At 46.1% G+C, this 26,864-nt stretch overlaps 1 protein-coding gene across 3 annotated transcripts in view; it reads left to right on the top strand.

Annotated features, from left to right (window-relative positions):
• The window catches only part of ASIC1 (acid sensing ion channel subunit 1), a 224,748-nt gene extending 198,441 nt beyond the window's left edge, over nucleotides 1-26,307 (top strand). For all 3 annotated transcript variants that reach the window (XM_053299294.1, XM_053299292.1, XM_053299295.1), the window contains 9 exons: nucleotides 249-399; nucleotides 2,358-2,485; nucleotides 4,216-4,366; nucleotides 9,898-9,954; nucleotides 12,367-12,520; nucleotides 13,701-13,792; nucleotides 15,846-15,925; nucleotides 17,124-17,228; nucleotides 20,816-26,307. In XM_053299294.1, coding sequence (XP_053155269.1) covers nucleotides 249-399; nucleotides 2,358-2,485; nucleotides 4,216-4,366; nucleotides 9,898-9,954; nucleotides 12,367-12,520; nucleotides 13,701-13,792; nucleotides 15,846-15,925; nucleotides 17,124-17,228; nucleotides 20,816-20,920 — 1,023 coding nt within the window. In that variant the 3' untranslated portion in view covers nucleotides 20,921-26,307. The remainder of the gene's footprint in view (nucleotides 1-248; nucleotides 400-2,357; nucleotides 2,486-4,215; nucleotides 4,367-9,897; nucleotides 9,955-12,366; nucleotides 12,521-13,700; nucleotides 13,793-15,845; nucleotides 15,926-17,123; nucleotides 17,229-20,815) is intronic.
• The last annotated feature ends 557 nt before the right edge of the window (nucleotides 26,308-26,864 follow it).

Raw genomic sequence — 26,864 nt, 5'->3', positions numbered from 1 at the left:
CCACCACTTTCCTTTGGCAATGGCTATTCAAGAACAATGGAAAGCTGGAGCAGGGCGCTGTCCCTGGTGCTGAAACTGAGTGGTGAAAGCACATACCAAGGGAGAGTTGTTATACCCTCAGCTGTGTGACTGCACCACCTCTTGGGTCCTTTGCCTCAAGCTGCCTCTTGATTACCATTATCCATGCCTGGTTCCAATGGAAGATTCTGGTTCCTTCTCTAACTCTTGCAGTTTTTTTCTCTTTTCAGGTATTTACACGCTATGGAAAGTGCTACACATTCAACTCAGGTCAGTCTGGAAAGCCACCACTCCTCACCATGAGGGGAGGAACTGGTAATGGCTTGGAGATCATGCTGGACATTCAGCAGGATGAATATCTTCCTGTCTGGGGAGAGACAGGTAAGAGCTATTTGTGACTTCCCAGACCCCACATGGATTCCTTGCTTTGGCACATCCCCCTTCATGCCATGACTGAAAATCCCCTGCCCTCTGTTGACTCCTTACTCTGTCAGACCCCTCTGCTCTACATGGCCCCTGGTGACTTCTGCTACATCAGGCCTACTCTTTTCTTTCTCCAGCCTCCAAGACTCCATGTTCAATGTCTTTCAGTTGCCAAGTTCTTCCTGCCAAATCCATTCCTCAACCAACCAGGCCTCTCCTTGCTTCATTACTTTTCTAGATCCACACCATCTTTCCCCCCATCTCTTTTAGTCACTTTCCCCCATTTCTGTCCTATTTTACTCACCATGGCAACCAGCTTGTCTCTGCAAAGCAAGAAGTTAGCTGCCTTTTCGCTACAATAGCGTTATTCTTTGTAGGGGGTAGCAATAGCAATAGCAATAGCACTTACACTTATATACCGCTCTATAGCCAAAGCTCTCTAAGCGGTTTACAATGATTTTTTAGCATATTGCCCCCAACATTCTGGGTACTCATTTTACCGACCTCGGAAGGATGGAAGGCTGAGTCAACCTTGAGCCCCTGGTCAGGATCGAACTTGTAACCTTCTGGTTACAGGGCGGCAGTTTTACCACTGCGCCACCAGGGTAGGGTAGGATCAACTAATGTATTTTCAAGATTGTGGTGTGCAGAGTAAAGTCCCAGTTCAGAGGTCACCCAGTTCAGAGGTCACCAAGAGGCCCAGTGTGAGTGGTTTAGGGGGCTGTAGGTAGTGTTTAATTTCTACATTTAGAAGCATCGGGGTACAAGCCTGCCTGGAAATCATGCCCTTTTACCTGAAAAAAACTTCTTCCTAATCCAAGAAGTGTGGGTTCTAATTATTCAGTAATGAGGGTAGGGATGGATACATCATCATCATTAAACTGCCCAGAGACGTGACTTTAGGTCAGTATACAAATATGCGAAATGAAAATAAAATAAAAAATAAGGCAGCATCCGGAATACTTGGTCATGACTAAGCACCATTGAAATCAGTGGCTGAAATGATGAGGACAATTACTCAAAGTCGTCCCATTGAAATTAAAAGGTCAGGTTGCCTAACTTGTCCTTTTAATCTCAATGGGATTACTTTGAGTAATTGTCCTCATCATGTCAGCCAGTGAGGCAAGTTAGGCATGACTAACTTAAGTCCCATTAATTTCAATGGAATGTTGTCATGGTTAACTTAGTCTGGATGCTGCCTGGTAGTGGTGGTAGTAGCAGCAGCAGCAATAATTAATTAATTAATTAAAGTCCTGAGTTGGCTGACTTGCCTGACTCCTAACTTGGCTGGGGGAGCATGGTTTCTAGTTTAAGTCTCAGGAAGCCCTGACTAAGATCAGGTCAATCATAACCTTAGCAAATCTACATCATGGAGGGCATTGACTGAGACAAGTGGGCTATGCCCTCTGTAAGTGGCCTGATCTATAGATACAGCAGAATGAGGTGATAAAATGTTGACGTGTCAGAAGGAATCATGCAACTTCCACTTCAGACTGCATGTGGATGATACCATTTCTGAATCTGCCCCCTGCTCCCGCCACATGAAAAGCTCCCTGCAAATAGAAAATGAGCACAGCGGGGAGTAAGATTATCTCCAAGCTCTTTTCCCTACTGCTGTGCCAGGTTTCTGTCTGCAGGAGCCGTTAGCATCACCTCAGAGCTCTACTAACTAACTTATCCCCACCGTATTCTGCTGCTGGTGCAGTTGAGGCCTCAGGCAGGGGGGAGTCTGCCCTACTGGGCTCTGTGCCTGCAGTTCCTCTCTGTGCTTATGGAAAACACCTTGGCCTCCCCAAGGATTGTGAGCTGAACAGGGGGAAGGAGGGAGGTTGCTAAACCTGCTTTCTGGCTATGAGCTGGAGCCCTGCCTTGGTCCCCACGGTTCCCCTTCTGCTTTCCCTCTCTCTGTGCCACAGATGAGACCTCATTCGAAGCTGGTATTAAAGTGCAGATCCACAGTCAGGATGAGCCACCCTTCATTGACCAGCTGGGATTCGGAGTGGCACCCGGCTTCCAGACCTTTGTGTCCTGCCAAGAGCAGCGGGTAAGATGAGGAGACGCTTCTCCCCTTAAACTAGTCTCCGACATTTGTAGTAGCAGAACAAATTGTGCATCTCCACTGTCCAGCTGGCAGGACCGAGCTGCCGTGGGTGAAAATCTTTCCAGGAAATCTCTGGAAAAGGAGATCTAATGAACTGAAAGCACAGAAGTCTTTTGATTCTGGATGAAGGGAGTGGAACCACTGATGCAAGGAATTAACCTATCATCAGTGGTTAGTGCTAGAGGGCTGGTAGTAATGGCTTCTGAGTTCTTTCCTTGTCTGAAGGGGCTCATGCACCCTACAGATAATGTCAAGATAAAGCTGCGCATCTCTTCCTGTGCTTTTTAAACCATCCTTTAAACTACAGGTTGGGGGTCAGGGATAACTCCAAAAGGTTAGATTTCCCCTTTTCACTGCATGTTTATGTTGTAGAGTGGTGTTTCACAATCATCAACATGAATAAGACAGACCCAAGAGGTCCAACTAGAATAAAAGGCCACATATTTGTTTCATTATAGTCTACAAAGAAAATAATGACCAGGAAGTAGAAGTGAATTTGCCAGAAGCCAACGGTTCTGGGTTCTGTTGAGGTTGTCGCACTGTGTCTTAGAACTAGTTCAATTTTTTTTAACCACATGGTACAGCCCTTCTGGAACTATACCAATTCGGAATGCAGATAACAAATTATACACTTGAATGCTTTCGTACCTAAAAAACCCTCCATATATACAGAAATCAATCGGATCAGGGAGAAGGTTCAGCTAGTCCCCTTTTCCCTGCTATGTACATATATTATTTACTTACTTGCAATACTTGTATACCACCTTTTCAACATAATAGTTCTCAAAATGGTTTGGGCAAATATATTGCTCACCAGGAATGTGTGGGGATGAGGGAAATTCAAACATGAGATCTCTCACTTGCATTCTGAATTGGTACAGTCCCATGAGGTCTATACATGTATTTTATTTTTACAATTGATGTATCACTAAGGCACAATAATATATAATCTTGCTAGAGCAAGAATGTTCTTATGTCACATTTTGGGGTACATTGTATACATTGAACTCTTTGGGGCACAGTGTACATTGAGCTCTTGAAGTCAGGGGCAGCCCAAAGGACTGCAGCACCTGAGGTGAGGGGCCAAATTCTGCCTTACTGCACACCCCTGGTGGGGGCCATTCCCCTTTCAGAACTGGCTCTTGCTTGAAAGTGGTGAAGGGAGGGGGCAGTGGAGAAAAAGGGGTTTCAGCAGCCTCTTCTTGTGCTTCTTGCAAACTTTGCAAGAGGTGTGAGGAGAAGAGCCTTCACTCCTCCCCCCACACTCCTTGAAAAGCTTGCAAGGGTCAGATCAGTCCCAAAGAGCCACATCAGTGGTGTCAGTGGAGGCCGCCTTGCTGCCCTGCTGGCGCCCTAATAATCTGCTGCCTGAGGTGACTGCCCCACCTCGCCTCATGAAAGAGCCACCTCTCTTTGCAGTCCACATTGCTCTGGTGTTCAGCCTAATCTGGTTTCCTGCCAGTGTTCATTGCAAATGTATTATGGAGCCAAGTTGGCATATGTGGTCTGTGTAATCAGAGTGAGCAATGTCTGTGGAAGAGGAAGGGGTAGATCTTCCTTCCTCCAGTCAGCATTATGGGCCAATCAGAGCCCCCCCCCTTCCTCCTCCTCCTCCAGGTAGGGTTGGGGAGATCCTGTCATTCTCATTCCTTCTTCTCCCATTGGTCATACAGCTTATCTACCTTCCCCCACCCTGGGGGGACTGCAAGTCAGTGACAATGGAGTCTGAATTCTACGATACCTACAGCATCACAGCCTGCCGTATAGACTGCGAGACCCGCTACCTGGTGGAAAACTGTAACTGCCGCATGGTCCACATGCCTGGTAAGGAGGAGGATGAACCTTGGGGCAGAGCTGAGCAGAGCTGGCACTGGGGCTGGCATTACTGGGAAGCTGTGGAGGGCCCATGGTGGGCAATTTGTTGAGGAGCTACCCTAGGGCAGAGACGAGAAGCCACAGCAACTACACAATAGAACCAGTTAAAAATGGGTCCTTACAGATCATCCTATCCAGTCCTTTTAAGGATCTGGATTCCACTGCTTGCTTACATTAGGAGCACATCTCCTTATGAGGTAGATAGATGCATCTGTTCATAAGCTTATCAGTCTGCAAGTAAACACCCACCTTGGCATTTTATGCAACACACTTACCCATATTTTATTTATTTATTTATTTATTTATTTATTTAGCATATTTATCTACTGCCCAAACTGCAAATCTCTGTGCATTTTACAATAATACAATAAAAACAACAAATAAAAAGGTTAAAACATTACAACAATTAACAATTTTAAACAACATTAAAACTATTAAAAACCAACAGACTATTAAAACAATATCTAATTAAAAGCCTGGGTAAACAAATTTATTTTATTTATTTATTTTTATATAGTGTTATGTGTATATACTGCCTTTCATTAAAACAATCCCAAGGCGGTTTACACAAAAATTAAAAACAAGACTATAAAAATGACACAGTTAAAATATTAAGCTAAAATATAAAACAAATCTGACTAAAAAGATTTAAAATACAAGCATAAAAACTGTACAAAATACAATGCAGCAGCAGTAGATACAATAATATAAAAGCCGGGCTACAAAGCCAAGATTTAACATGCTTCTAAAAACTGTGATGGAGACCAAGGAGCAAATAGCCACTGGGAGAACATTCCAGAGACACTTTCCAAATGTGTCTTGACTGACTTTTAAAAAGTTGTAAGAGATGGGGAGGCTCTTACTTTCAGTAGGCAGACTGTTCCAAAGCCTCGGGGCAGCAATGGAGAAGGCCCATCCCTGGGCAGCCACCAGGCAAGCTGGTGGCAACTGCAAACAAACCTCTCCCAATGATCTCAATGGGCGGTGTGGTTCATAGCGAAGAAGACGTTCTCTTAAATAGGCATATTTTGTCACAGGGAAGCATCTTAATCCGGAATTTCAACCAGACGTTTTGCCCTGCTGCAGGGAGGGGGCTGTAGCTCAGTGGTAGAGTGCCTGCTTGGCATGTGGAAGGTCCCAGGTTCAGTCCTTGGCTTGTCCAGTTAAAAAAGAAACTCAGGCAGCGGGTCTGGGAAAGACCTTTCACTGCCTGAGAACCTGGAGAGTTGCCATCCGTCAGAGTAGATAATACTGAGCTAGATTGACCAGTGGTGTGACACAAAATGAGGCAATTTCACATGTTTATTTGAATAATATACTCACTTGCATAATTGACTGTTGTAGGATGTTCAGTCTTTAGGTGAAGAATTCAAATAGCTGGATTCTGTTCTTGCCCCTTATCCGATACATAGATCCATCTTCAGAGGCGTAACTAGGGAAAACGGCGCCCGGGGCAAGCACTGAAATGGTGCCCCCCCACGCCCCCAACATACTACATTATACTTAGGTTTTTCCTCACAAGCGCCCGCCGCCTAGGCGCCAGCAAAGCAATGGGGGGGGCCGCAGGCGGCGTGGAAGGGACCGCTCGTGGGGGAGGGGGCGCCAACGCGCTCCCTTGACTGCTGCAACGCTGCTGCACTGAGCAGGAAACATTTGTATTAACAAAAAATAAAAAATAAAAAAATTTTTTTTGTCATGGCGGCGCCCCCCACGTGACCAGAAAAGATGGCGCCCGGGGCACATGCCCCCCCTGCCCCCCCTATAGTTACGCCTCTGTCCATCTTGCCCATTAGGATAATTACAAAAACGGATTCCCGTTTCCGACACACATTTAGAGGTTCCCTTTGCAAAGTATTCAAATACATTTATATAATAAAAAATACTTTCTTTATGAAATTATAGTACATGCAGATCAGTATCTCATTTTTACTGCTAATTTTTGACATATAGATTTTAAACATTCCAACCCACTGTCACCAACCATTAAATGCAGAGCTGAGCCATGTCCTGTCAGATCACTGGCTCACATACAGGGCAAAGTTCCATGCACATTGCAGTGGAACATGTGCACAGTTTGCCCTTTGCACACACACACACAAACTGTGCAAACACAATTGTGCAAAGGACAATCATTGGAAATAATGGCCGGCCAACACACAACTGCATTTGTGTGACTTTTGCACTTGTGCAAAGAATGCTTTTGCACAACTGTGTGCATGTTATGTTGTGACATGTGTGAAACTTTGCATTATATGTGAGCCAGTGTTCAGGATGAAAGCAGTGCTCTCAGGAGTGGCAATTATTTTACTGGGGGGGAAACCCCAAAGCCAGTGTGGTGTAGTGGTTGAAATGTTGGACTAAGACTGGGGAGTAGTGTTCCATCTAAGGTGTGTGGATGTGCACACACAGTTTTTTTAATGTCCACTCAGTTAATTGTAGATCCCGCTCAGATTAAATCAGGCTGGTCCCACTCTGAATATACATGTGTGCGCTCTGCTCCAGAACAAAACTCATTCTGCACACAGATGGAAAAAAATAGAGCACTGCTGGTTTGTACCTGATTTCAAATCCCCATTCAGCCATGAAACTCACTGGGTGACTCTGGGCCAGTCACTTCTCCTTCAGCCTAACTTCCCTTGCTTGTGAGGTTGTTGTAAGGATATAGCCATGTATACCACTCTGGGTTCCTTGGAGGAAGAGCAGGATATAAATGTGAAAATCAATTGCGAGTATGTAAACCTTTTAATATTCTGTTTTCTACCACGATTTTGCCTATCTGCTGCTGCTGGGCTAGTTTTTCTTCTCACTTCTGCATCTTCTTCCTCACATGGGTGATCCCAATCAATCAAGGATGACATAGTTTGTGGAATGATGTCATGACAGTCAGCAGAAAATCTGATCTGGTGATGTGATGAATTTATAAAGCGCAAATAAAGCCAATTGTGAGTGAGGCCAGTGCTTCCTGGATCAGTCTTGTTGTCAGTCCCAGTCATTTGGGAATCACTTAGTGGACTGGATATGATGACACTACATAGCCAAATGGATCTGACTACACACAGGTTTCAGTGAGACTGAATGAACCTACAGGTGAAACTCGGAAAATTAGAATATCGTGCAAAAGTCCATTAATTTCAGTAATGCAAATTAAAAGGTGAAACTGATATATGAGACAGATGCATTACATGCAAAGCGAGATAAGTCAAGCCTTAATTTGTTATAATTGTGATGATCATGGCGTACAGCTCATGAAAACCCCAAATCCACAATCTCAGAAAATTAGAATATTACATGGAACCAAGAAGACAAGGATTGAAGAATAGAACAATATCGGACCTCTGAAAAGTATACAGTGTACTGTGCTTGATTGGCCAGCAAACTCGCCTGACCTGACCCCATAGAGAATCTGTGGGGCATTGCCAAGAGAAGGATGAGAGACATGAGACCAAACAATGCAGAATTGCTGAAGGCCGCTAATGAAGCATCCTGGTCTTCCATAATACCTCATCAGTGCCACAGGCTGGTAGCTTCCATGCCACGCCGCATTGAGGCAGTAATTGCTGCAAAAGGGGCCCAAACCAAGTACTGAATACATATGCATGCTTATACTTTTCAGAGGTCCGATATTATTCTATTCTTCAATCCTTGTCTTCTTGGTTCCATGTAATATTATAATTTTCTGGGATTGTGGATTTGGGGTTTTCATGAGCTGTACGCCATGTTCATCACAATCATAACAAATTAAGGCTTGACTTATCTCGCTTTGCATGTAATGCGTCTGTCTCATATATCAGTTTCACCTTTTAACTTGCATTACTGAAATTAATGGGCTTTTGCACGATATTCTAATTTTCCGAGTTTCACCTGTAATTCAGTGTGAGGGCAGTGCTTCCTGATTAAGTGAATATTCTCATCCCCTTTTCAAAGCAATCACTATAAAATTGCCAAAAGGGAGGGAGCTTGCCAGTGCTGCTGAAAGTATTTGTTAAAAGCCTCCCTTCTTTCAGCTCATCCATAATTATAGCTGTTCCCTAATTTCAGCCATTCCCACTCTTTATTTCTAGTGCATAAATTAACAGATCTTAGTGCTCCCTCAACCACCCCACATTGGCCTGTGCTCAGTCTTTCCTGTTAAGCAGAAAACTTTGTCGAGGGAGGTAATTAGCATAATAAAAATGAGGCACTGAATTAATTATTCCAGTCAATTGCATCTCCTGGCGAGGAGACGGCAGGCAAAGATATAGCACAGATGTATGAAGACGACAGCAGAAACCATTTTTTCTGAAGTAGATTGATCCTGTCAATCGATATCCATGCTATTGGAGAATGTTCTGGAATCAGGATGCAGAGTGAATGGCAGCCAAGGCAGAGCAGTCAGAAACTGCAGCAGAGATCCGGATGCAGCTTTGCTGATATAATGATTGCTTTGATTTCGCCTTCTCTCTTCCCCATCTCACAAGGGTTCTGTAAACTGTGAATGGAACAAGATATGGGGGCAGGGGGGAGCCCTATCTAAGGATTGTATTTTCACTCACTGCATATTTTTAATTTGCTACCTTGTCTGTGCAGGACTTAAAAGACACACAGTGCCCAACTCACTCTCTAGCCAAGGCTTAGGGCTAGTTTATACAACGTGCAGACTGAGTGGGAAAACCTTTCCTGGACTGTTCAACTTCAGACTCAAGATGGAGAATCTCGTGTCTGAATGCTTCCCCTTTGGGGGCGGGTGGGACTCCCTTTACAGAGAAAACTAGCATGCCATGGAGAAGGGCTCAACCAAGCCTTCTGCATGACGTTATTTCTCTGCAGGGGATGCTGTCCAGTCCACCCGGGAGTCAGGAATGATATGAGTATAGTGGAGTTCTCCTGCTTCTAGTCATAAGAGCTGAGTTGGGATCATCACAGGATGCTTCTGCAAATTAGCTTCCATAAAGAGTTCTGCCCCTGTAGAGGGGAGGTTGAAATGCCCCTTCCGCACTATGTGTAGAGAGGCACTTCTGCATGGAAAAGCCACTACAGAACAGTAGGAGGCTTATCTTTCTTCCATCCAAAGGCATGTCAAGGTTAATCATCTCGGCATTTCAACTACATTTCAGCCTTAAAAATGTATGATCAGCTTTTTCAGCAAAGAAGGCTGACCAAGAGATCTGCTGAGGATGGGAGAAGTGGGGAATTCAGCATTATCTAATGCAGATGAGCCACTCTTAAGTACAATTTAACACCCTTTTGTCACAAAATCAGCATGGTTGATGTGTGGATCCCCCTCTCCCGCCACCCCCGAATTCTTTCAGTTTGGATCTATATATGAAAAGGGGAGTCAAGGTCTGCATACAAAACCAGGGAACAATGGCTTTTGCAGATTCTGGTGTATGTCCCTTGGGATAAACTCCACTGTCTATGAATAGAGAAACCCAGAATAGATTCTCACAATGGTAAATCATTGTCTTGGGAGATGATTAATTTACTTTTCTTTTTCCCTGCAGGTGATGCCCCCTACTGCACCCCTGAACAGTACAAAGAGTGTGCAGACCCAGCCCTTGGTAAGTACCACTAGGTTTGCTGGATTAATCTGGCAGTCCAACTAGTTCAGCACTCTGTCTCCAACACTAACCATCAGCCTGATACCCCCAGGATTTCCACAAGAAGGGCCCAGTAGAGATTGCAAACATTTATTGTTTGCCCTAGTGTCATGCACTGCCTCCAGACATAAACATTATACTGCTGGATCAACCAAAATTCTGACTAGTCCAATATTCAGTGGTGGCCTTCCAGATGTCTCTCAAAGTTCACAAGCTGGATTTGATCCCGCCCCGCCCCCCACTGCCCGCTGCACCTGGTAATCAGAGGTATACGACCTTAGAAGATGCAGATTCCATTCGTAGATCAACAAATGTGCTTCTAATCTAATCTTTTGCTTTAAGTCATCTAATTAAGGCTTCTATTAAGTCTTCTAAATAAGGCTTCTACTAACTCAGCTATGATGATTGCCCAGGTGGAGGTGAATTTCACCTATCTTCCCTTCCCTCAGAAGTGCTCTGTGACACCCCTGAAGGTTGTGCAGCCCTCAGGGACATATTTTTTGTGTGATGCAGGCACTTCTAGGAAAAGAAGATTAGCAAATTTCACACCTCCCCACCCCGCATGCAAGCATCAGTGCTGCAGTAGTTGGGAATCCTTCCACAGCATGGAATTCTTCTCACAGTGTGCATGCAACCTTAGTTAGAATGTTGGCCCATTACAGTAATTATGTTGTATGAATGCCATAGACAAATTCCTTTTGTCTATGGCAAATCAATTTCATTGAATATCTAATGTGTTTCCTATGGCGCTTTGTGTCTGGAGTCGGGTTCCTATTCCATTGCCTGTTGGGCTTGGGAGCTTACACTAACTCGCTGGCTTAATTTTTGCCTTGGATCTCCGGGATCATTGTATATTCAACTTATGTGGAGGGACAACTTCCCCTACTCTTGGTTATCTGTGGTCACCAAAAAAAGTGCTGAGTTCAGGGCTTTCTCCCTCCAGTTTGTTGTCCCTGTGTTTTACCAGCGCCAAGGCTATCATGATCCAATGTCTTAAAGACATTGAGTATCAATGCCTTGTCTCCTTAGCAAATAGATGCTGCTCTCCCATATATCTTGGTATTTCCCTCCCTGCTCGAAATCATCCTGCTAAATATCTCTCCATGCTCCATCTGGTTAAATTGAGGTCAGCCTTTGCAAGAGCCAGGCTGAATGTCTTACCCTCTGCCTTGCTCCTTAGAAGGTTTTGCAAGGATTCCCCTGTTTTGGGGCTATGTTCTTGTGGAGAGGGCTGCTTAGAAACAGTTGCTCATGTGCTTTTGTACTGCCCTCTGTTCCGTGACTCAAGGAAAGAATTATTGACCCCTTTATTTGATCAGTTTCCAGGCAGGCCTGACTCATTTTATCTTAATTTATGTCTTGCTGATGTTAATGTGGGTATTACTAAACTGGTTGCTAAATTTTTATATGGGGCTTTAAAACTGACCTCTCGTCATGGGGTTTTATGAGGCTGATAGTGTATCTTTTCGTTATTTTATGCTGTATATTTATCCATGGTAACAGTCTAAAGTTTTAATTCTGTTTGGCTTATGGCCATAAATAAAATGATTGATTGAATCTCCACTGAATATCCAAAGAAGGAAGGGAGGAGAATCTGGAGATTTATTCCTTAGCCACTAAATAGACCTATTTTTCACAAATGTATCTAATCCTCCTTAACAGCAGAATTCCACAATTATTTCTCTAATGCCCTATCTCCAGACATTACTGATTCTGGAATATTTGTCTTGTGGGGTGTTCCTAGGCATACTTGCTCATAAGCAAGTCTCATTTTTTACAGAGAAATCTATTTCCAAGTAAGTGTTCTTGAGTTCGCAGCCTTGGAGGAGCAGTGTGCATAGGTCAAAGAGCAACAAGAGATCATTGTTGGAAAATTATCTCTTTTTATTCTGTACCTAAAATTTCACCCCCAAATCTGAGGTGGCTGAGCATGGCTGGATGTTGGTGCTCTCAAGGCACTTGACACTAACTTAACACAGCCCAGGCTGATGGTGCAGCATTCTTGAAGGTAGACAGATACAAATCTGATAAGTGCCTAGACTGGAGATCACTGGCAGGCCCATGTAAGAAAGTATATGAATACTGTATATGACAAATATTTATATACCGCTTTTCAACCAAAGTTCCCAAAGCAGTTTACAAATAAATAAATAAATTAATTAATTAATTAAATAAATAGCTTCCTTTCCCCAAAGGGCTCACAATGTAAAAAAAAAAATACTTTTGCTACAAGAAAGTAGTGAGCTTTCTAAACTCAGAGCAGATCAGAAGTAAATAACCATCCGTATCTCTCTCCCAAGTTAATTTGTTTGTGTTTTATTTTTTGCACGCCCACCATGTGACTTCTGCCTCCTCCCTCCACCCTTTCTCTAGACTTCTTGGTGGAGAGGGACAATGCTTACTGTGTGTGTGAGATGCCTTGCAACGTCACCCGCTATGGCAAGGAGCTCTCCATGGTCAAGATCCCCAGCAAGGCATCTGCCAAGTATTTGGCCAAGAAATACAACAAGAGTGAACAGTACATCGGGTGAGTGAGTCCGCCTGCCTCAGCCTCCCTCCAGTCCACTTACCACCGTCATTGTGGCACTTCCACATTCTGCACCTCCACTTCCTTAGACAGCCTAAAATGAAAAAAATGGTGTCAAGATCAAGAAGTGCATGACAAGAATGCTCACTCCTACTCTGACCACCCCATATGTGCTCACATCCACCTCTTTATGATGAATGCCTGGTGCTGCTATTTCAGCATGTGGGTGCACAGCTTTCAGTGGAGGTCTTTGGACTAGTGGAAACCTGAGTGTTCCTGAATCTGAAGCCTGTTGGTTCCTTTCTTGTAACCTGGCAGCAGGGAAGCTCCCCAGATGAGTGTGATGTAAGGCTGATCAGTAGGACGATGGGGAGGAAATGTATGGATTGAGAACAGAACCTAATGTTGTTGTTTTTTGGCCACAACTAGCCCATTGTCTGGGGAACTCTGTGTATATAGGATTTAGTCTCAAATACAGAAGTGAGTCAAGGAGATGGAACCTGCTGTTTACACAACTGTGGTCTAAAATCCATTAAGTGGCCAGCAGACAATCTTCTCCCCCTCCCCGAGGTGGTTTGAAATGCTGTTTAAAAGAGAGTTCACTTCCCTCCCTTTCCACCTCTGGTAAACAGGTGTTGCAGGTTTTTTAAAAAGCACTTTTATGGGAAGTTGACAGTGGGGCAAAAGAAACGTGTGTGTGTGTGTGTGTGTGTGTGTGTGTGTGTGTGTGTGTGTGTGTGTATCACGCACACACACACACACACACACACACACCACTGGAAGTGATGCCTCTCACAAACTGCTTTCAACTCTCAACTCTCTTAACAACTGTTGTCTGCCTCCAGCCAAACAGCCGATCAGTAGATTAAAACATTTATCTCTGTACCTTGTTGGGGATCATTCTTATGTTGCACCCCTTTCAAACAGGCTGAGGGAAATCTCATATTTTCCTGCACTGTGTTGAATGGGCCCTCATTGCTTGAAGTGCGATGGGGCTTTGTCTCAGTGCCTTGGGTTGGTACCCACTAGATCCCAAATCTTGGAGCCAGCTAGGTAAGTGCTAATGCTGCTGCTGGGCATGTGCAGAAGTGAGTTGAGGGGGCAGATTTCTTTGTCAATACCTGGCAGGTTCTTCTTTTCGTGCCCAGGGTTCCCTGTCACCTCCCTTCCTCTTATGCAGGGAGAACATCCTGGTCCTGGACATTTTCTTTGAGGCTCTGAACTATGAGACCATTGAGCAGAAGAAAGCATATGAAGTGGCTGGACTTCTGGGTGAGCTAACCCCCTTGACCATTGGCTGCTGGGGATCCTGCGTGCCCCCACCTTTTCCCTTTTGATTGAGTTCAAAGCCTGCCTACGGTCCACCAAACACACATAAGCAGTGCACTGTGTTTTCTACAATTCCACCATCACACCTGACAAGTGCAGACAGTTCTGAGTGAAGAATGCAGCCTAGAATCCCAACTCTCATTTTAATCAAAAAGCCAAGTTCTTAGTCTTGATGGCTGCCAAGACAGATGTGAGCAATGCCTGGTAAAATAAGAAGCAGGAGAGATGGGAGGGGGAAGTAGTTAAGCAGTAGTTCCAGTGGTTGGGAGGCAGGGCCTACATGGCTGTCTTTCCTTGTTACTATCAGAAGCAAAATAAATTGTACAAAATAAAGCAAATACACTGAAAGGTATACAGGTCGCAAAATTCAGCTATTGTTTGGTGTAGGTTTTCCCATTGAAATTGAAATTCCTTTTAATTTCAATGGAACTTCTTCAAGTAAATTTATCCAGGATGTCAGCAAACAGCTGGTAACTTCCATGCCAAGCTTGAATACAAGAGCCTGATACTGGAACACAACACAGTAAAAATACTTGTCAGTGGTGGTGATGGGGGCGGTGTTATGCAAGGTGCTAGGGATGTGCAGAGAACCAGCAGGGGCTGGTTCAACGGCGGCGGGGGATGGCTTTAAGGGCGGGGGGTACACTTGCCCACTTCCATGTTTCCCCTGCCAGCGCACAAGTCCTTAAGAGCCCATCGGGGCAGCAACGTACCTCCCTGCTGCCCTGTGCCACCATTTACCAGATGTACCCGGAAGTAGGAACGGCGGCTGTGCACATCGCGTGCGTGCACACGTCACACACATCGTGCACATGCGCACAATGCATGCGCAAGCAACACACGCAGTCACTGTTCCTACTTCTGGGTACATCCAGTAAACGGTGGCACAGGGCGGCAGGAAGGTATGCAGCCCCCTCGATAGGCTCTTAAGGACTTGCACACCAGTGGGGGAAATGTGGAGTGGGGGGTAAGTGCACCCACCCTCACCCTTAAAGCCATCCCCCACCCACCGTCAAACCTTCACGCTGGCGGGGGCCCGAACCGGTTCGGAGTCCCATAAAAGGGCCACCAAACCGGTTCGTGCACATCCCTACAAGGGGCCATAGCTCAGGAGTAAAGCATTGGCTTTGAATGCAGAAGGTCTCTAGTGTTGCCGAGAGTAGAATACAGAGCAAACACCAGCAGCAGGTTTTTAAGACTTTTTAAAGACTTTTAAACTTTGCTTGGAAGACAAAGGCACTAAGAGGTCAGTACTGAACTTGCTGGCTCATACATAAAGAACAGGACCAAAACAGGAACAGGAAGGAGAATAGAAACTCCTAGCTGGCCCAACCAATACAGAGGAAACTATAGTGCCCCCTCTGGTAGATTGCATGCAAACTATACAGCAAGCTAGGCTGCAGCTGCTGCATATCCCAACACTTAGGTCAACCCTAGCCTCTTCAGGCAGGGCTGGGAAATACCCGTGTCTGAAACTCCAGAGTGCTGCTGCTGCTGCTAACCATCATTATAGAAGACAATGACCCAGAACAGTCAGTGGTCTGATTCAGGAAGATTCCTGTGTTTTGCTTTGTCAGCAGGAGAAAGCTGGTAATTTTCAATAGGTCAGGAATGGGACGCGGTGGGCTTTGTCAGGGAAGGGCAGAGTGTGGCAAATTTTGGCATGTCACAGTGAGTAGAGACTTGTGAACCAGAGTGGCATCAATAGAATTTTTTTTTAAAGTCCAAGATACTTACTTTATTTTTTTAAATGTCTCATACAAACCTTGAGGCAAACACAGTGAATGAGCAGGTGCAATATCTGACCCTATCTTGGGACCCCACAGGGCTTCTAAAATCACCCTATCCCATAAAACCACCACCTTAGGTAGACTGAACTAACTGAGTCAAGACAAGTCTGGAGAGCTGAGTATCAAGACACTGGAAGAGATTAGGGCTTGGGGTAGCTGCCGTATCTCAGTGCCTGATTCTTGTTCCCCTGCCTTCTTATCTGCAGGTGACATTGGGGGACAGATGGGGCTGTTCATCGGAGCCAGTATATTAACTGTGCTTGAGCTCTTTGACTACGCCTATGAGGTGAGTTTGAGTTCCCAGGACATAGAACCGAAGGGCACAGATTTGCCTGTGGCCTAGAGAATGGTCTTAAAGGCACATGAAAAAGTTCTGCTGTAGGCAGGCCTAGTCCTCTTAAGTTATCCAGTTGGGAGACCACCTACAAATTATATCTGATATGCTCTTTGGAGGGGTTTGATTGTCATAATAAATAGGTGGCAATAAGAAACCGATCCTTCCTATAGATAGGTGGCAATAGCAAACTCATCCAACTGTGGCAATAGGAAAGTGACCCTTCCTGTCATGTGTCACTGAGATGCAAATTCCCTTTTCGTCAAAGTTCTGGTCTGCTCAGCTAGTACAGTCTTGTAGGGCTGCAGACTGTGGTTTGCCCATTTCCCAGCAATATTCCCACTGCACCAATATGCTGCTGGGTCCAGAGCTTTGAGTGATCCACTAACCAGTTTTGTGACTCTACAGAAATGCTCTCATAGTAGCAACAGCAGCAACTGATAAAGAACCCCCACTTCACGTTCGTAGGCCAGACACTGGCCTACTGCTGGGTTCCTTTACTACGCCCTCCTCTGCTTTCTTCAACCCACTGAAACACTCCTCTGTCCCTAAGAAAAGATCCTCACTCCTGCTATTTGCATTCCTAGACAGTTAGGGGCTCACTTCCACTCATCTGCTACCTAATCTGATCTTGTGATAGGAAGCATGAATTGTCTCCTTGGCTAAGCAAGATCTGCCCTGGTGTGCATTTGAATGGGAAACTACATGTGAGCACTGTGAGATCTTCCCCTCAGGGGATGGAGCCATTCTGGGAAGAGCATCTGCCTACTAGCATGCAGAAGGTTCCAAGTTCCCTCCCTGGCTTCTCCAAGATAGGGCTGAGAGAGACTCCTGCCTGCAACCTTGGAGAAGCTGCTGCCAGTCTGTGAAGACAATACTGAGCTAGAGAGACCAGTGGTCTGACTTAGTATAAGGCGGCTTCCTATGTTCCTAGAATATTTTTATAATATTGTCTTGGTTAAATACAATATACTATTGATCAGTTTTACCCTTGTTCGTAAAAGTGCTGTTACTGAGCTGTGTGCCACTTTTGCATGCGTGCATAAACACACACACACGCACACACCATGCATGGATGTTTTAGCGACCCAAACCAGTGAAAAATGAGTTTGCTCCAAGCAACCCAAGCTTCTATTTTCTCCATTTCTAGATTATTAAGTTCCGCCTCTGTCGCCGTGGCAAGTGCCAGAAGAAACACAACGGCAACAACAGTGACAAGGGTGTGGCCCTGAGCCTGGATGATGTGAAACGCCACGTGAGTGTCTAATCTCCATAACCTTGCAACACAGTGCGACAAATTCCTTTATCATGTGGCCTCACCCTCCGGAGGTCTTTCCCTCCCACCTCATTCAGCAGCTGGTCCCCCTGCAGGGTAGGAGGAAGCCTTCCGGCCCAACTGCTGCTTAGCACACGATCAGGGGAGTGCTTCCAATCAGTTTTTAACTGACAATTGGCAAAAAGGAGCACCCACAGCTCCGAACTAGAGTAAGAGGCTTCTCCTACCCTGTCCTTCACGGTGGGAACTGCCTTCATGTCTGCATGGGAAGCTACCCAGGAAGCCCATCTATGTCTCCCAGAGTTCTAAGCATGGATAAAAGGCAGCATATAATAATAATGACTGACATACTGTGCAAGGGAATGCCAGCGGCTGAGACCACTCAGTTGTAAAGTTGCCCAAATGCAGTTATTTCCAAAGGAAACTATGGGTGTCACGTCGCGCAACTGTGTTGGTGCAGCTTTACAAGAGAGCAGGACAGCCCTGAAGCACAGCACCATTGACAGTATTTACACATGCACAGGGGAGCGAGCAGTGAACAACAACAAAAGCAGGGGTTACACCCTGCATTACCACCCCTTTCCAGCCAGCTGGAAACCCAGGGAAGTGCAAGGCTAATGATCCTAAGCTTAAATGCATGGTTGGAGGTTACAAATGACTACCTCTATACAAGTACAGCTGCCAATGCTTTGAAGCAACTGTTACCTAGCTCCTGGTCATCACCATGCAGAGACATGGAGCTAACCTACATAAGTTGTCTGGCTGTAAGACAGTGGCGGAGCCTGACCGCCGGCGGCCTCACGCACCCCGCCCCCTGCGTCTGATGTCAGACGTGGGGCTAGCCACACCCCCACATCTGACATCAGGTGTGGGGGGCATGGCCTGGCTCCCGACCAGAGCCCTGCAGCTCCGTTCAGGAGGGAGCGTGTCAGGCCAGCGCACAGCTGGCTGTTGAGCTCCAAAAGGGGGCGAGTGGCCCTTTCGGGAGCTAGACTCGGGCTGGCGCTGTATTCACAGTTTTGGCACTGTATTCACAGCTTTTTGGAAGAGCCGCGCGGCCCCTTCAGGAGTTAAACTTCTACTGGCGCTGCATTCGCAGCGCAGCCAGGAGTGGCTCTTCGCTGCAGGCTGTGCTGCAAACGCAGCAGCCCTTTAACTCCCGAACGGGGGCCGCACAGCCCCCATTCGGGAGCTAAACCAGCACCCCCGCGTCTGACTTCAGATGCGGGGGGCATGTCGGGGCTGTGAAGCGTGGCCCCTGATTGGGTGCGGCCCGGGTTCTTTGAACCCGTTGGCCCAATGGTGGCTCCGCCCCTGCTGTAGGAGGCATTCATTACATCGAAAGTCACTGTATGGAATCCAGGTCTGGTCTGTTGAGAATTCTGAATCTTCTGCGGAGACAGGCAGAGAATGCTGGAGGAATCCCTGCTCCTCCCCCGCACAACCCTTATGAACAATCTGCTGCTAACACTGGAGAGCGGAGGAAGATAAGCAGAGATCAGCAACAGATGTGGGCAGCAGCTCCTGCTTCGATGCGTGACTGCCAGTGCCTACGTTTCCCTCTAGCATTTTCTGCCTGACTACAGAGGAGCTTCCGAATTCTCAGAAGTCAGCAGCTCCATTCAGACATTAAGATTGTTCACACAACCGTTTTACCTTGTTTGGGGGTGGGCTGGAAGGGAGGCAGGCTCCTACCTGCCTCTCCACAGACGATCACCATTCCCCTGAAAGCTCTGCCGCTCGTGCAGTCACAGGAGGCAAATGGCAGAGCCAGAAGCTGGAGGAAGAAGTCCTCCAGCATCCCACAATGCACTGTGCTCCTGGCAGCCCGAGCAGCCACACAACCAGGGAGTGGGGTAGAAGGGCATGCTCACACCCTTCTACCTTTCTGTTAGCCCAGGTACAAAATCTGGGATACCCAGCATCAAGATCAGGATCAATCCCAGCACTCCACACAATCAGCCCTACCCAGGTAGGGCTGTCCAAGCCTGGGTAGGGGGCTGGTCATGTGAGCAACCTTATTGTGTTGTCCGTGTAGACAGGTGTCTGTACACTTGTACATGTTTTTGTGTGGACAACTGAACATGCGTTCATTTTAAAAGTGAACCTGGGTACAGGCCCCCTCAGATGCAAGGTACAGTTCAGAAGTGTACTACTGTACAGGCGCTGAACATGCTAAGTGGATAGCTGTATGTGTGTACAAATCTGTATGTGCATATACCACACACAGATTGCACAGGCATCGAACACAACCTGTAAATAGGGATAGTGCCTGGCTTTCAAGTGGCTATTTTTGACGGGGCTAATATAACATGTAGCTAGACTCTTAGTCTATTGGTCCAGTCCAGACTGCTGATAGGCAGTGAGCCTCCCTGGCCACTGTCACTGAGTTAATGGTCCCTCACCATCTCTAGCCACTCAAAGGCATTTACCACCAGTATCCAATATTCTTTGCTCATCTTCCTCTGAAGGTGCCAAATATTGCATTCACGCTATCCTTTTATCCTAGCATGCCCTTGTTCTCTAGCACAGGGTTTCTAAACCTTGGGCCCCCAGCTGTTTTTAGACTACAACTCCCAGAATCCCCAGCCACAAAGGCCATGTCTGGGGATTCTGGGAGTTGTAGTCCATCAACATCTGGGGGCCCAAGGTTAAGAAACCCTGCTCTAGCAGGGTTTATTTGTCTTTAACAACTGATTGAGAAGCCAAAATATGGCAGGCAAAGCTTTTCCCTCCACTGAGAAAAGTTTAACCTGATGAATTTCTACTATTCATGCAACTATTAAAGGCATAGAAGTTCTGCCAAGGAGAAAAAGTTAACTGGTAGCCCTACTCTGAGATTGGCCTCCCTTGGAATTTGAAACAAGTGACCATGACCATTGTGTAGACTAGGGCTGCACAATTTTGGTTCTCCTACAGTTGTTGGACTGTAACTCCCATCATCCCTAGCTGTTTGTCACTGTGGCTGGGGATTATGTGAGTTGTAGTCCAACAACAGTTGGAGGTCTGAAGTTGTGCAACCCTGGTATAGATGCTCTTCTCCTGACGGCAACACTCTACAGGCCGCCAGAATTGGGGTCAACTTGTTGGTAAACTTCACAGCATGCCACCAATATGGTTCTATTATTTTTTGTGCACAAAGTGGGTTTTTCCTGTCCACACCACCATGGCTGGCACCAGCATCCAGTAAAGTTGAACATCTGCTGAGCCCAGAAGCTGGTAAATCTCCCACTATTCTCACTTTGTGAGGAGCACCGGAGAGGGTTAGAGGCGGTGGCATGAGTTTGTGTAAGACCATCTCTGACTTCCTGGACCCCATCAAACGTAGCAAGGGTTGTCCCGTGCAAAGTCAGAGTATATCCCAGAAGTCTTGTGTGTCTCTTCGGTTCATGTGTTATACCCCTTGCCAGCTAAGAGGATGCATTGATGGCCTCTTGCCCAAGAGCCCCCAATATCCTGGAGAAATTTCCCCCATTTGCCCTAATTTAATGTTTACTGCCTCATTTTCATGGCCATTCCCTGCCTGTGTTTATGTTCCTCTCTTCTTTCCCTGTGCTGTTTCCCAGAATCCATGCGAAAATATCCGAGGCCACCCGGCGGGCATGACGTATGCAGCCAACATCCTACCTCACCACCCAGCCCGAGGCACCTTTGAGGACTTTACCTGCTAACTGACGACTGGATGTACAACCAACACTACCAAAGGGAAGGGTCCGTGCTGAGCAGCCCTGGCCCAGCCCAGCCCACGAACCTGCCAACCGACTTGTCAGGGCCTCTATCTCAGACTCCCAGGGGAGGCTGCTGAATCCAGCCCCTCCTCATCCTCCCGCCCCAGGCCAAGGCAGTGATACGCACACAGAGCAAGCTGGACAGAGGTGGGGGTCTGTGCTGCCAGGTCCCACTCCCGTTTCTCTCTTGTCTAAGTGATGCCCTTGGACTTCTAACTCAACAGAAGAACTGCCAGGAGAACCTTCTGGAACTTCAAGCGGAGGCAAGGGCACAGCCTTCTCCAGTCCACACAAACACACCATCTGACTGTCTGTATGTCCCTCCATCTGTCTCCATCCTGCTCCATGTCCACAGCAAGCCTTGCTTGGGGGCGGCCATCTTGTGTGAAGGCCTCTCCCTTTTAATCTTGATGCCAAGAAGAACCTACAGGAGTGCCAGCCAGGCTGTTCCCCCACCATGTTCCATTTGTAGGGACTGCTTTGCCTATCCAAAGGAGGTGCTGCATCAGTTCCCTTCCCCGCCCCCACCGACCCCCATTGCTGTCTATTGTGGAAGAACACAGCCAAGGCGTTTCCTGTAGCAAGACTGTGACTGAACCATATGAGCCACTTAAACAGGGCGTGTTATCATCTGCTTGTCTCATTCCAGCTTCCTATGTGGCCCAGCCTGGATTCCTCTCTGGGTCTGAGCCTTGTCCCCACTGTATGAGAGAGGCAGATGAATGAATGGTGGGTGCGCTATTCCAAAGCTTAGAAAATCAGCGTAATGAGCTGCCTCTCACTCCCACCCCAACCCACCCTGCATGTTCTTAGGGGTTATGTGAAAAATTCTCAAGTTTTAAGGTTCAGGGAGAAGGCTGTTGTTTCTCGGAATCTGCAGTGGGAAAGAAAACAAGATTGTTTTGACCGAGACTCACTGCAGGGTCCCTCAACTGGTGAAGGAGGAGAGAGCAAGCTGCTTTCAGGTTTTTGATAAAGGGTGTGGTCCAAGGTTTCCTCTTTACCTCCCACGGTAACTTGGCAACCTTTAGCCCAGTCCTGCAGGCACTCACCGCACAGAAGGGCAGGTCTGATCCATCCCAGTTCCTGCCTGCTGGACTCAACACTAAGGCTTGAAGGAACAAAATGAACTGGTAGGCAAGTGTTCTGCTTAAGTGCGATGCAGAAAACGTGTTGGTCCTTCATTTCAGTGGGCAGACATAGTGCATCTGACCTATCAGCCAGACTGTGATAAGGCAAAACCCCAACACAGGAAGCAAATAGACACTGTTGATGCAGAACATTTCCCTCTTGTTCATCATCCACATGGACAGAAATGAAGATCAGTTCAGAGAAGTGAAGGTGTCTCTCTTGGAAGTCTTGGCAAAACACGTCCTGGGTTTCACCTCATGCAGAAAGCCAGGACCTATTTGGCAACATGATGCAGTCTGATTGTGAGTGGGCAGGTCAACAGATTTGCAGTGGAGTCCCCCAGCCATTGTATGCATAGGCAAAATGGAACGCTCTCTTGGGAAAGGAAATGTTGTTGGCTGAGAGATGGGAGGCCTGAGCAAAGCCATGAAGCAGTAGGAGATTGCAGGCTTTCTCTGTAATCTTGTATCCAGCCTGCCTTGGCCAACTGCACAATGCCAAACCCGAGTAAGGCAGAGAAGGAGGCAGAGTGCAGTAGCAGTTAGAACTCACCGCAAGTAATGGAGGCATTAGCCTCTCCCCAAAGAGGCTGTCTCTTGTTCCTGACTCTTACCCTTGAATAAACACCATTCAGAACCATGACTTTTTTGAGAGAGAAGGGGAACCAAAGCCAATGTTATCCAGAGAAAGTCCAGCCACACAGCCTAACAATAGAAATGATGCCACTGTTGGTGAACGAGGGTACTTTGTCTTACTGAGAAGGGGAGGCGGGCCCAGGGTTTGGTTCTACAAAATGAATCGGAAGTGAGCTTGTCCAGCCAGCTGTGCTGAGAGGAAGGATGTGGATCACCAGGTCTTACTGGGTGTAGAAAACTTTTGGGGACCTCAGAATTTCGGGAGAATTTCAGGGTAAGAAAAAGTGTGTGAATCACTGGGTCTTGCTGGGCAAGAGAAAGCTCCTTCAGAATTTTGAATCTGAAGATAGTTTGATGTGGTTGGGGATTGGGACTTGGGCAGCCAGGGCAATCTCTCCCCAACGTGCCCCTAAGCGTTGGTGGTGGTGATCTCCTTGCATTCTTCCTTTCTACTGGTGGATCCACTGGGGCTGGCCACCCTCCAAGCAATTCCTTTAATGGAGCCATGTGTTTAGATCCTACCATGTGGCAGGAAATTGGACCTCTGCTCCCCCACGCCTTATGAGCCAAAGGGTGTAAAGAGAAAAGAGGGACTAGGGCAGAAAGTGAAATCATTTAACCCCCTTGGTTTAACAGAAGGGCTGACAAAACATCCCCTACAGAATCCCAGGTGGCTGTCCTCAGCTCCACGGGAACCCTGGGCCTTGGTGGCATATAGACACCCACTAGGAGAAATGCCTGTCGGACTGTTTTGGTGCTTGGATGCCACTTGAGGGTGAGTTGCCAGATGGGGATAGGCCCATTTTTTGTGTTTTCACTTGTAGAGGAAACTAGCCCCCTTCCAACCTGGGCCCACAGCGTCTAGTGCCTGTCCCAGTCCCTGGCACGGTCCAGCCTCTCCCTCAACATTAATCTAGATATGCTGCATGTGCAGCCCCCAGGGCCAAAGTTCTCCTTATCTTTAAGAGCTTTTGCAATAAAATCTCATCACTTTTTTAAAAAAAAGTTTTATTTTCTTTTGATCCATATTATTTGAGGGCTTGCTTTGGGTTTGTTTGCTTATTTAGGGTATTTTGTTTGTTTGTTTGTGTTTGGCCTCCTCAATGAAACAAGGCCCTGATTTCCCAAAGAGACTATAACTCCTCCATCACCATGGCCAGAAGAGTTTCCCATTGATTTTTGCCTTGCTTTGAAGGGTTTGTTTCGTTTTCTTTTCTTGATTTCTACTTTTCCGCTTGAAAGCTTTTGAAGATAGGGCTTAAATTTGACCCCTTTTTTAATTTGTCCATTTTTACTACTTCATGCTCATTTTATATTTCTTATATATAAAATATATGATATATATTATTATATATATATATATGTACATATATATATATATACACACACACCTCTATATGCGCCATATCAGTGTATATAACCATCCAGTAGCATCAAAAGCCTTGATATTGTGCCATTTTTTTTCAACTACTGATCTCTGAATGCCTTCAAGTGTATAAAGTGTTGAATTATCTCTGGTATCTGTACTATGTACACATTTTCATAGGAAGCACAAGAAGATGACAAATGCATTGTATATCAAAACTTGCTCCTCTTAACAATGATATAAAGGATGATATCAAACATGGAGACTTGGCCTTTTCCTCCTTAGGTGTACTACAAAATCTGTCCTGGTTAGCATTCATCCTTCTTTTATTTGGCTTTACAACACGTCCTCAACTTAAAAGATGCTCCAAGGTAAGGTGAATGCCACTTAAGACATTTGCCACCTTGTTTCAGCTTTACGACTGTGTTTCACCTTTACAGCACTCACCACAGGAGGGGAGGTTGTGCTAGATGGCTGCTGTTGTGTGCGCTGGAGGAGGACGCACCAGTGGTGGTTCAGGCTCACATTGTCATCGAGAGTGGCAGTCCTGTTGCATCTGGGGCTGCAGAGAGATTGGCTGACTCACCTGTTCAAGACTCCCTCTGCTGCTTCAAACAATGACTCCAGTTATGAGAGGAAAGTTTTTCTCTATCCACTGTCTCCTCACCATTTATAATGGTATAAACTTTTAGCATGTCTCCCATTTGTTGTCTTTTTTCTGAAGTGAAAATCTCCAGCCTCTCTCTCTTTTCCTCATGAGGAAAATACTCCAATCCCTTGGTCATTTTAGTTGCCCTTTATTGTGCACCCCCACCCCCAGGTCTTTTTTGAAATGGAATCAGAACTGTGCATTTGTTTTGGGAAACCCAGATGGCTTCCCTCAAAGTAGATAGTGCTTCTACCTTCACTAGTAATGAGTGACACAATTCCCCCATCCAATATTTTTGAACTTTTTTTACATTTTCTTTTCCCCCACCCCACCCCAACTTGTTAAAAAAAACTTATTTAGAAGCAAAGAGCTTCCTTGCAGTACCTTTCATGCTCCTGAAAAATCCCTTTTTAAGAAAACATCAAAAATTGGCAAACCTCTATTACAGAAACAGCTTGTCTTGGAGCTGCAGGCAGCACCCCTCTGTGTGCTTTAGAGTTGCAGGCTTGCAACCTTCATCTTGGCTACTTGAGCTCATGGGATCATGAATTCTGCATATGCCCATATTTGGCAAACTATGCAGTTTGGTTGCTTGGCACAAGCAAACATGGGGCAACACTGCCCAAGGTCAAGATAGCAAACAGCCACAGAGAGCCCCACCCCCCGATGGCCTCTATTTGCAAAAAAGGGAGGAAGCTAGCAAGCAGACTCAGGTCAAAGAGACCTATACAAGCAAAATAATCACATTCACAACTACTCAGATAAGCATGGCACACCCCTAGCCTCCTATCACTGTGTTAATGAGCTGGCTTGGACCCAGAGGTAGGATCATTAACAGAAAAAGAAACCTATCTATCCCTCAGGAAGAGATGCCCCGGTCTTCGATATGGCTTTTGAGTTCACCCATACAGTACCCTACACACACCTCCCCACCAGCCATCCCAGCTTTTTGTTTCTTAAATATCACACCCACTTGAATGATTCATGTAAACATTAGCTTCTTTGTTACACATAAGTTTAAGCCCCTGCAGTCAGGATGCTTGACTTATGCATTGCCTCAGGATATGTTTCTGAGTACAAAAACCCCTGGGCCAGCCACATGAACTGGGGACCAGACCAAGAGACAGATTTGGAATGAAACTCCACATGGATCTTTGTGCTGCTGGTTCTCAAGGGTTCGAGTTGTAGTGCTCTGACCCTCCCTTCTTCCCTCTTTTCTGCTGCCTTCTGCTTGCAAGGAAGTCTACCTGCATACTCCAACCTGCAAGTGTAACCAACACACCAACGGATCAGGACCGGTAATACTAATCACCTATCCCTTTAAATCTCCTTGCTCCCTTCTCTCTCCTCTTTAAATCTATGTTTTGGTCCTTTCTCAAGCAAAGCCTTAAGCTAATTTATTGACAATTCAGACCTTAAGCTAAAATGTCTCTATGTGAGACACTAGTTAATACCGTTAGTTAAGATTTTGTTGCCTCCTCACCTTGCCTAATCAATCTTTTCTCTTCCTGTACCCTGATAACCCCTAAATAAATCCGATTGCACCACATTTCCGTCTCCTCATTTCCCAGAACAAAACTTTGCACAAATTTATTCATGCCACCCTCCCAGATCGGTGCTAGTGCAAGCATAGCACTTCAGAAAGTCCAGATTTCTTTACTCACCCAGAAAAACCCCAAAGAGGAGGCTATATGTGCCACTAGCACATAGCTTTTAAAATGATGAAGGTGGTTGTATTCTAGAATCATCAATCATCATCATCAGCAACAACAACAACAAAACAAACAGGCACTGCTGACGTCCCCAGAACAGACCCATCATCCCATATTTTATATGTTGGTTAAATATATAAAGTCGCATTCCCAGAAGAATTGCCACAGACTGCCAGGCAGTGACTGTCGCTTGCTGCATCATCTGGTGTCATTAATGACTTTGCTTTGTCCTCTGCATCTCCATTAACTGAGACAAGTGGTGCTGGGAATTAATTGCCTTTCTTACATTAATGCATCATGAAGATAATTCAAGCAGTGGCCATGTACTTGGGAACAACGTAAGTAGGACCAGAAGAGGCTAATGATGACCATGGATACAATGATTAATGGTAGC

The sequence above is a fragment of the Hemicordylus capensis genome, chromosome 2 (genome assembly GCF_027244095.1).
Source record: "Hemicordylus capensis ecotype Gifberg chromosome 2, rHemCap1.1.pri, whole genome shotgun sequence".
NCBI classification, from domain to species: Eukaryota; Metazoa; Chordata; class Lepidosauria; order Squamata; family Cordylidae; genus Hemicordylus; species Hemicordylus capensis.
Note: the sequence above shows the minus strand (reverse complement) of the source record. Positions and strands in the feature narration are given on the sequence as shown.